The sequence below is a fragment of the Elaeis guineensis genome, chromosome 16, assembly GCF_000442705.2.
Source record: "Elaeis guineensis isolate ETL-2024a chromosome 16, EG11, whole genome shotgun sequence".
Lineage (NCBI taxonomy): Eukaryota > Viridiplantae > Streptophyta > Magnoliopsida > Arecales > Arecaceae > Elaeis > Elaeis guineensis.
The window spans coordinates 24903642-24914444 of record NC_026008.2 but is presented as its reverse complement, the minus strand read 5'-3'; the positions used below and the strand labels follow the sequence as shown (position 1 = coordinate 24914444).

The window sequence follows — 10803 nt, the reverse complement described above, 5'->3', positions numbered from 1 at the left end:
GACAAAGAAAGGTAGACATTTGGAAAACAAAATTGTTTTTATCTTGCCTACCAAAAGAAACCATTTTTCTCATGGATATGTGCACATAATATGAAGTCCTAAGAAGTAAATACATAATTATTAATACTAAAATTTTTTAATACAATATCTTTAGCGGTCATAAGCAAAATTTTTATACTTCTTAGGATAATGACTTGTTGGGAGGATGCATCTAATTGATAAATAACTTCGTTGGTCAATAAAGGGATTTTGTCTTTTTTTTTTTTTTTTTTTTTAAGAGGTTGTTTTTCATAAATTTAAATTTGAGATAAAAACCAAAGGAAGGCTCGACTTCCCGGATACCTTGCCTGCTACAGCAAAGCTAGTGTTGGGAAGAGATAGAGAGCGAGGGAGCGGGAGAGGGCGATGGAGAGGAAAGCCGTGGTGGTTTGCGTGGCAGCGGGGTTTCTGGGGCTTCTCTCCGCCGCGCTGGGCTTCGCCGCGGAGGCGACAAGGGTCAAGGTGAGCCTTAAAGCTCCAAAAACAGTGGGGTGTTTGATGCTTCTCCCGTAATAATAAGGATTTCCCTCCGTGAACAGTTCGTTGGACGCGAACTCTTGCATGGGTGTTTCTTTGGAAGATGGTTTTGTTCCTAAAATCGTTGGAAGTTGTTAATTTTTTGAATATTGGTTTGGATCTATGATGGGATATCGCTGAGTGGGATGTTGTTTGAGTTGCTGATCAAGTTTAGATGGTTAAATTTTCAAGGGAATCGGTTTTTTTCTTTTTCTTTTTCTTTTCTTTTTTTTGAAGCATCGATTTGTTCCTGTTGGGGTCCGGTCTTCGACATGGGGATTTTGATGGTCATGGAGACCTGTTGCAGATGTTCTTTGCTACTTTTTGCCGTATCAAATTCTTCCGCTTGGTCTGATTACTAATTTCTATGTTAAAGGCCAAGTTTTTCCATTCGAAGTTTGGTTCAAAAAAAAAAAAAAAAAACATAGGTTACGGACATGGGTTCTAGTCAGCATAGATAAATCTTTGATGATCATGTTATTTGGGTCATTCAGTAAGCTCAGTTTTATTAGATTTTGGACAAAATATCCTACCTTTTGGGAGCATTAATTCGTTTTTGCTGTATTTAATCCTTAATAAGGGGTTTCTAGTGCTTATGCCATTAGACTTATTCTGAAGTACTTTTTTTGCCATATCAAAAGCTTCTTTTTTTGTCTGGTTGGTACTTTCTATGTCAAAGATCCAATTTGTTTTTTCTTTTCTATGTTTTTTTGCCAGGGATTTAGTTTTATTTCTTGAATGATTATGCTATTTGTCTCATCGTGAAGATTTTTTTCGAACATTTTTGGACATCCTTGCAGGAGGTGTATTAAGATATCTTTCTCAATATCTGATTAAGGGACTCACTCATCTTGCCAAGACAGGAAACAGTGCTAGATATGGTTGTAAGACCTTGAAGACACTTCTTAGTTGAATACAAAAGTGTGTGCCATGAAGATGGATGTTCAGAGTGAGTAAAGTTCAATGCTGGGCTAAAGAAGTGCCTATGCTGGTTGATGAAAAAAAAAATACAAAGGGGATGCAAATTGGCTTGCACCAGGGTAGGCATTAGAAGTAACCTAAGGTATTTCAATAAAACAAATAGGGAGTCATTTTGAAACAGCACAAATATCAAATGAATAATGCTACAAGGCCCAACCCTTTGCCAAGATGGAGTTGTTAATTGTTGGCTTGCCCCATGGTAGGAGGGGACTTGTGCGATCCATGGGATTTTGTGATTCATGGCAGGTTTGTGTGGTATGAAGCACCAATTCTCTTCTGCCATATGGTATGCCAACAGGGCAGAGGAGTTTTTCGTAATAAGTTTGAGTCATTTTGCGAATCAAAATTCTTATCATGGAGAAGGAATTGTGAGCTCAAGTAAATAATAAGATTGTGTTTACCCTAAAAGATTACCAAAGCACTAGCCAAAACATGAGACAAGTAACAAGGGCCATGCATGATGGTAATAAATGTACTTAATGGAGCTTTAAACAACAGGATTTGAATTTCCTATCAATGTGATTGCATGAAATGATGGAGTGTGTAATCCTGGCATGAGGAGACGTGTCCATTAAACGACGGTTGCAACTAGCAAAGCCATGCCAATTGGATTTCGAATCCAAGCAAGCTAAGAAATAGAAGAACCCAAACCCTTGATGCCATAGACTAAAGAATAACCAACCAAGGGGTGATGGGTAGTGGAAGTTTGAGTATCTAAGAAGCAAAGGAAGTTACCCTAGGGATCAAAGGTGTACCGCATTGATGAAGGCATGGATATTTCAGTGCGTCTCTTTGTTTGCTAGTTAGAAAGGTGTACATGTGATAGTGGAATGGTCTACATCCTGACTTGATTTGAAGTGGGCCAAGAGCGAGACAATATGATGAATGCATGATCAAGAAGAAAGAATCTTTCTTACTTCTATCTTCAGTTTTGGGATGCATAGAGTAAAAGAATCTTTCTTGCTTTTGTCATGTACTACAGAAGCTTTCAATTCCTAGTTGTAAGCTTGAGATTTAGTAACCTCAATGCTCTTTCTTTTTTTCCTGCTAGGTTAAGTAATTTATCACTATATCTATTTTTACCTTTCTAGAAAAGGGATTTAGTATTGATCATAATCATTCGCCATAAAAAATTGAATAGAATTGTAGTATAGGTTTTAGTATCGATTGTTGGAACAGCACACAGATCCACCATCTGGCTGTTGTTCTTGATAATTTCTCGAGTTCTATGCTATGTTTTCCAATTTCTAGTTATTTATTTATTTATTTATTGTGCAATATGTTGATGATCTTGATAATAGTGTGCATCAAAACCAAGAAATTTCATTGGATGTTTTCTGCAATTATTTTCTGTTCTTGGAGTTTCCAGTTAAATAATGTATTTGTACATAACTGTATAAAAGCACAACAAATATGCTACTGATATAAAAGCTGAACTTTGATTTGCTGATTGCAGATGTTATGTATCTTTGTGTTCTAACTGTTCATTTTGGGTCATGATTTATGATCAGAGATAAAGGCATAAGGCAATACCTATCTCATACTGTCTCCTCATTCCTCTACGGATAGTTTTTTCCAGTCCAGAACCAAGGAGGGTTAGTACCTAGTTGCATGAGTCTACAATGTGTAACCAATACGGTAGGTTTCTTTGCTCACCGATCGGCCTTTTAGCTTTCATGGTAGGCCGCTTTCTTCCCAAAAGTTTCCTTGACAGTGAGTTCAGCTCTAATTTAGAGTGCTTCTATCAAGTTGAGAGCTGGTGGCAGATCATCTTAGACCTTGAAGAGTAATACCATGATTCATGAAGCCTACCCTAAGTAGATGGAGGAGGCTTGTTGGTTAAGGTTAAGGCTAAGATGTGATGTCATGAGTTCTGGAATCAAAGGGACTAGAGAAAGTATCACCATCCTAGAGTGCTTATTGTCTTCTATTCATTTGGTATTTAAATTTTTTCTTGAGTAAATAAATTCTTCCAGAAATCTTTCTTGTTCTGCTTATTGATTGACTTGTATATGATGGTGTAGCTTACTTGCATATAAAAGTTGTTATTGGAAGGCCCTTCTAAATTGGTTGTCATAAGATTGGTATCTTTTTGTCAAATTTGTGTATTTTTTGTTTAATTGATCCTTAACTTGCAGGCCTCAGATGTTCGAACAACAATATCAGGGAATTGTATATATCCAAGGAGTCCAGCATTAGCTCTAGGCCTAACAGCAGCAGTAGCTCTAATGATGGCTCAGGCAATCATTAACACTGTAACTGGGTGCATATGTTGCAAGAAGCATCTAAATTCATTGGACACCAACTGGACTGTAGCATTGATATCCTTCATTATTTCTTGGTAATCTTCTGAACTAGAAGTTTATGTTGACTTTGATGTCGCATGACTGTGACTAACAGCTGTTATCTCAGCTTGCCGGTCCCCCACCCCCCAAAACCAAGCTAAGGGATTTCCCTTGTGGGAGGTCCATGATTAGAACCTTGTTGGTGGGACATTATGACCTCTGTTGCTATAAGATGGTTCTCTCAAAAGATATGGCATGACTGCACATTACTTTTTATTAAATACAAACTTCTCGAATATTTATTTCATACTTCAACTGCATTTCTCCTTCAATATGGTATTCATTTGTGAGGTTTGCTTGGCTTCATATTACAATCAATCAATATTTGTACACTATCAGATGACATTCTGGAGTATGATGGATTAAAATTTTCATCTCCTAAACAGTTTTTTGCTAACATTGTTCATTAGCACTTTTGAATTTTCTTTGACACTTTTACATCTGTAATTTAAATGTGCTGAAATGGTTTTCAATTAAATGTCTCCTACTAGTTTCTCTTTGTGCTCTTGGACTACAGTTTGTTTTTAAGAAATTCAACTGGGAGAACTACATGAAAACTGACTTAATCTAATTCTGACTAGTGATGTTTTGGTTCATGCTCATGGAAACTCTTCTAGAAGGTCTTGTTAAAATAATCAAGCTATAAATATGGCTCTTAAATATGCATACAATTCTTCACTCTTAAGAGTAGGAAGTTAGATTGTACGACAATCAGTGGGAGAGTGGGTTTGGTGATGCATGAGTGGTTTCTTATTTTGCTACATACACATACATATGAGGAGTGGGGGTGTTATTGGATTCTTCATAATGGAACATGCTAATTGTGTGAGATTTAGAACGGGAACAGAATCTCAAAAATTTGGAGAACTTAATTTAGATTATGCATATATTCTCATTGAGGGTGGAAGCAAGCATCTGGACTTCCACTCTGTTATCTCCTTTGCCTTACTGGTTTATGAAGGTTTAGTTGTCAACTTCCGCTCCTGTAACTGCTCTTGCTTCTAGCAACTAAGGATGGAGGTGCTAGTTCAGTGGGTATTTTGATCACGAGTGAGAGAGAGGACATGGATGACACCAGGTGTTATGTGTGCAAAACTGTAACAATATTCTCACCATTTTTTATGTATACAACACATTTTTCATCTATCTATGAGGCAGTATATCCAAGTTTTCCAGCTTTCATCAACTAACAGATGTAGAATTCTAGCTCCTTTGTGCTCCTCAACCTTACAAAACATTAACATATAATATTTTGGGAATATTATGTAAAAATTCCCTGAAGTTGTCAATCTCATGGGATTAGGCACTTTCATGGGTGTATTTTCAGGACCCTCCACCATATAGTTTTGTGGATGATTTTGCCATTTTACTATGCTCACACAACGAGTGATATTACACATTCCTCGATGCAGCCCCATTTATGCTTACATAAGAATAACATAATAGTGAAAAACCAAGGCACCTTAAGGTCCTCAACCTTGATGGCATGTGAGGTAGCATGCATCCATCTGGTCGTGAGTTCGATCCTTGGTAGAAGGGGGAGAAGGAGAGAAAGAAGAAGAGGTATTCCAAAACATAATAGTGAAAACATGTGCCCCCCCTCTCTTTAGAAAAAACAAAAAAGGACAACAAATCCTGATTCCTGATTCCCCCATCCTCCATATGTAAAAAGTCTATCATCCAACTCTTCCTATGTTCTACACATATAATCCCATCTTCCCTCTCTCTCTCAAAACTTGGTGAACTAGAAGAGCAGCAAAAGCAATGGTTGAGGACTCGATGTGATTTGGCATCGTGGGTTGCACCACCATCACCCACAAGTTCTCCCAGGTCATCATCTCACCCCAACAGCAACATTGTCGCCATTGGTGATCACTCCCTTGACAAAACCTGCCTCTTCATCACTGACAATAACCTCTTGTGCCTGTGGCTCCTATTATTTGTCCTTGACAACCCATCATCGACAAGGTCTATGTGTCATTTCCCAACAACCTCTACATGCACTGGGCAGTGGTGGCTGAGCATGGGAAGCATGTGCTCCTCAAGAAACCCACACTACTCTCCATCAAGCTGGATAGGACCTGGAGCTCACGGATCCAACAATGTGTAGTTTATGCATGCCACCATGTGGGTCCGCCACCCACGGATGGCCCACATGAAGGAGCTCTTGTTTGATGCCGGCCTCTTTGAACTCATCAAAGTGGTGATCCCTTCATGCTGGTACATGCGACAATGCCAGCTCAAGAAGGGCTTGCTTAGGATGGTGGCCCCCATTGTTGTCAGCTTTGTTGTGGGGGCCAACATCCTTGCTGCCAGTCTATTCGGTGGTGGCTCCATGAAATCAAGAAGGGAGAGAGAGGAATCAGAAATGAAGGGTGGGGAGATCGGAATTGGTGAAGGGGCACATGTTTTCTTTTAATTTTGGGAACTGGGATGTGTTGTCCCTTTTTCGGGGAAGGAGGGGTGGGGGGGTTAGGGGAATGGGGTGGACATGTTGTGTTATCAGCATATAACCAATATACATGCAGCTGCATTGAGTGGGCTGTGTCAGAAGTTGTGTGAGCATATGGAGGGGCATGACCATCTAGATAATTGTACTACTACAATGGATGATCTGGAAATGCACCCTCAATGGTACCCAATGCTGTGAGAGTGGCATCTTTAGGGAAAATTTATATCATATTCTTGAAGATTTTCTCCAGTTTGGATCTTTACAGCTGTGCATGACATATCTCGTATGTAAAAAATTGTGTATATGCACTACCATGTAACATGCTTATTGAGAAAGATGGAAATGCCACCATCAGGGTTCAACTTGGGACTTCTGCCCGGTAGACGAGGGAGGATCAAGCCCAGTTGGCATGTACAACAGACATGCATCCAATCTTTTTGTTCTTCATCTGTGATGCATGGACACGGACATGAGAATCAGATTTGGATGCATGTCCAAGTGTCTGATTTTGCAAGAAGGAGAAAAGGAGATACAGGGATACGTAGAATAAATTATAATTTATACCTGTAGTATTCTTTGTTTAAACTTAACAAATAAACATTAAGAAGATATTGTTGGTTAAGGTCTTTCAGTATACATATTTCTCATTCAAACTTCTCAATTGACTTAGGAATATAAGAAAAGTAACATTTTCCAAAGTACTTTCAATGCCTACATCCTCGGCCAATCAGTGAAATGAAGGAATGCTCACTTATAACATGAAAATGGAAGGTTAAACTCATTGTTGTGAGAGTTCAACTCCTTGCCAATCCTTAAAAGTGGCAATTAACAAACTTCCTAAGTGTCTGATAGACTGATTCTTTTCCAACTCAGATATGTATCTAATATGCCTTTTTAGTCAGACATGAGTGTCCAGGTAACTCAGATCTTCATTTGCATGAATGTTCTAGGTTAATAGTTGGTTGAAAATAAATAATTAACCACCATGCAAGCCCTCCTTGTTCGAGAGTTGTTTCCCATTCCTTGTCGAGGCTTGTATTAATTTGATGATGCCAACTCCTTAGTTATTAAGAAGCCAACAAAAAATAGAGATACTATCTTAATGCTATGTGCCTTTTTTTTTTTGTTTTTGTTTTCTAAATTGCTCTGTGTGCTTGACAATGTCCGACTTCTATATTTATCCAAAGCAACTTGGGCTAGAATTTTTTGCAAGTACCAAAGCTTGGTGAATTTTCCTGAATTATGAGGTTCTTTATTGCTATCATTTCCATTGCTAAAATAGCTTAAATTGTTTGGTTACTTTCTTTTGCAATTAATTTCAAACTAAGAACTTGGGGAATATTTGTGGGTTCATGTTTCAATGGATTACATCCTTCATAGGCTTCAAAATTACTTTTGTACCCTTTCTTAAAAAGAACAAGCAAAAGCATTATAGATCTTCTCCAATGACAGGACTGGTCTCCCATGGTCTATATGTTCTTTATTGGATTATTGGAACTATATTTCACTACTCTATGCTCCTGGCCAATGGCATATGATTATTATTTCTTTGTATAACAGGTTTAAGCTATCAGTTGTCTTATTCTTCAACCAAATTTAATTTATTGCTCTAACACATCCATCGTCTGAATGCTACTCTAGCATGAAATAGACTAGTCCTGCAATTAATTGTCTTGCTCTTTCATGATAAGTGAGACAAGAAAAAGAAAACGTTTAACAAGTACACAATATTGATACCTGTCCATTCTTTCCATCATATTGACTTGCTTGTTTGTTGAATTCATTCTCATTCTTAGATAAACTTATCCATGATAGATTCTTTCAAGCCATAAAAATTGAAAGTATGCACCACCTCCCCACTGGTAGCTGTCCCTGTTGGCTACTTTGGTGCATTTTTAGTTGGCTAGCCTAATGAAAATTTTTTAGATATATAAAGAAGGAAAGTTTTAAACATAATATTTTCTCAGAGATTTGAACTAGCTAAGCAGACCTCCGAGACCTAGCAGTCCTGCTTAGTGAATCTTTCCTATGTATTTAAGTGCTAGTCAGTGAAATAATTTCAAAAGATGGTATGCTTGGACAGTTTAAGAACTACTTATCTGTTTATTTATCCAAACCAATTCAAGACTGGCTGGTTCATTTAGAAGTCCTCAATTAGGGGCATGGCAAGAAAGATAGTTGGGTAAGCATGAAGAACTGAATAAATCCTTGGAGGAGAAATGCTGATTTCTCTAAGCAAAGATAGCTTAAGATTTTTAGGAGTTTTCCGTGTCCAAGAAGGAAAGAATGGTGTGAATCATTCCTACAATTATGAAATAATCATGTACACCTTGATCATGGGCTGGGCAAAGATAAATCTCAGAATAACAGTAAAGATAAAGGAAGATCTGTAGTCTTCTTCATATGCAAAATGCTAAGTTACTGTGCCATAGAAGTCACAAACACCTCATTGAAAGTTCTCATGCCATCTTGTCATAATTGAAGTAAGGTTATTACATAAAAGACTTACAGGTCTTGTTGTCTCTATCCTCTAACAATAGTTTCTGTCTGGTGCTGATAAGATTAGTTTCAGTAGCATTAAAATTATGTCTGAGGGATCCAACTTGTTATGTTGTCATTAACTTGAAATTTGATTTTTATCTGTGGTGCTTTGATAATGCACCAGAGCAATTTTTTGCTCATCGTCAGAAAAATAAAGAGAGAAGTTTCAAAGTTCTGGAATGTCGGTGTTTGGTTGTCCTTCATTACATATGATGTCGATATCTCTAGACTTTTCATGTAGGCTATTTTCTGTTACTACATGCCAAGTAAGGAATGTTTTATGGGTCACATCAAGATGTTCTCTTGATCTGGAATTTGTTTTGATGCTTGTTGACTTGAAAGAACTGGAAGTGTTATAACTAGTCATAACAGTTGTGTTTAATCTTGGTTCACTAATTGTGTATTTCTTGAACCTCTTAAGTTCCCGATATTGCAACCACCTAAAAGGCAACCTATTAATGCACTTTACTGATTGAGCTAAGCGTTTTGCTGTCATGCAGGGTGACCTTTATAATAGCATTCCTTCTGTTATTAACTGGTGCTGCACTCAACGACCAGCATGGTGAAGAAAGGATGTATTTTGGTAACTATTGCTATGTTGTCAAGCCTGGAGTTTTCTCTGGAGGGGCTGTGATGTCCCTCGCAAGTGTTGCTCTGGGGATCGTTTACTATGTTGCCTTATCATCATCAAAGAATGTGCAGTCTTGGGATCCCCAGCGAAACCAGGGCATTGCAATGGGGCATGCTCAGATCCCTCCGCAGAGCACACAACCGGTTTTTGTGCACGAGGATACATATAACAGGCAGCAATTTCCATGAAAATGGACTATATCTGAAAATCTTGCTGATCCTGTAGGGTTCATTATGCTCTCTCAGTTTGCCATGTGATGTGTATAAAGACAGAGACACCTGAAATACATGACTTCTAGATCACAAACTGCCTTCTTCAAGAACTGTATTGTCCTCTTGTTGCATGAGGTCTGGATATGTCTGCAGAGTTGGATATTTGCTATGCCATGAGGTACTCATGTTTACCATGGAAGAAGGTGCTGCTTTTGCTAGTTGCAAATATTTATGTAGGATGAAAGAAGGGGTGCTTTGTTGTTTGTTGGGAATGAAGTAGTGTACGAATGTTGGACAGCTATACAGGTTTAGCACTAGCAGCACTCAAATTGTAATGTATGGATAATACTATAGGCTAGTTAGTGATGGACAGTATTTTGACTGCCATGAATTGATTTTATTAAGACATGGAGAAGAATTTTTGGAATGTGTATCTGTATGCAGGACTGATGTTTATGGATGTTGTAGTATTCTTGTGGGGGCAGCAATATTTGTCTCCAGGGTTGGCTACCGGTTTCCTGCTTCCCCAGCAACAGTCTTTCTGACTGCGGTGAATCTGCTTGCAGCTCTTGAGCGGTTTGTGCGTTCACGACAGTATTTAAGGTGTGTTTGGTTGCAGCACAAATTTGGAATCACAAGTTATGGTAGACCCACTGCTGGAGTATCAAATGGTCTAGGGGGAAAACTTGGGTTAGGCTCAACCTCAACCCCTACCACCCTCCCGTTCACTGGGTAGGGTTGGAGTGAGGTATTATATATTTCGATTGGATAGTGTTACAATTGACATTCAACACAACCCAGATCTGACTTTAATGCAGCCTGTACGCAACCCCACTTGACCTAGATCAGCTTAACCCAACTCAACTTTGTGGCACACGGGTAAATATTTATGCTTTCTATAAGTTACGCATATATTTATGTAACCATACCTTCATCCTTGTGAAATTATGTGTTGGTGTAGCATCAAAATTGATAAATAGTCAAAATAAATAAATTTGTGGATTGTAAAAATTGTGACTACAATCATGATTAGTCCAATGACAAGGTTTGAAAAAGATTTACTTCTAAATATTAAGCAATACCTTC

The 10803-nt window shown here is 38.2% G+C and overlaps 1 protein-coding gene across 1 annotated transcript; it reads left to right on the top strand.

The window, feature by feature from the left end:
- Positions 1–318: 318 nt before the first annotated feature.
- Positions 319–10144, top strand: LOC105059263 (protein VASCULATURE COMPLEXITY AND CONNECTIVITY). The gene is made up of 3 exons (XM_010942496.3): positions 319–501; positions 3675–3877; positions 9375–10144. Exons 1-3 carry the CDS (start codon positions 406–408, stop codon positions 9691–9693), a joined length of 618 nt encoding a protein of 205 aa, XP_010940798.1. The 5' UTR covers positions 319–405; the 3' UTR covers positions 9694–10144.
- Positions 10145–10803: the final 659 nt, after the last annotated feature.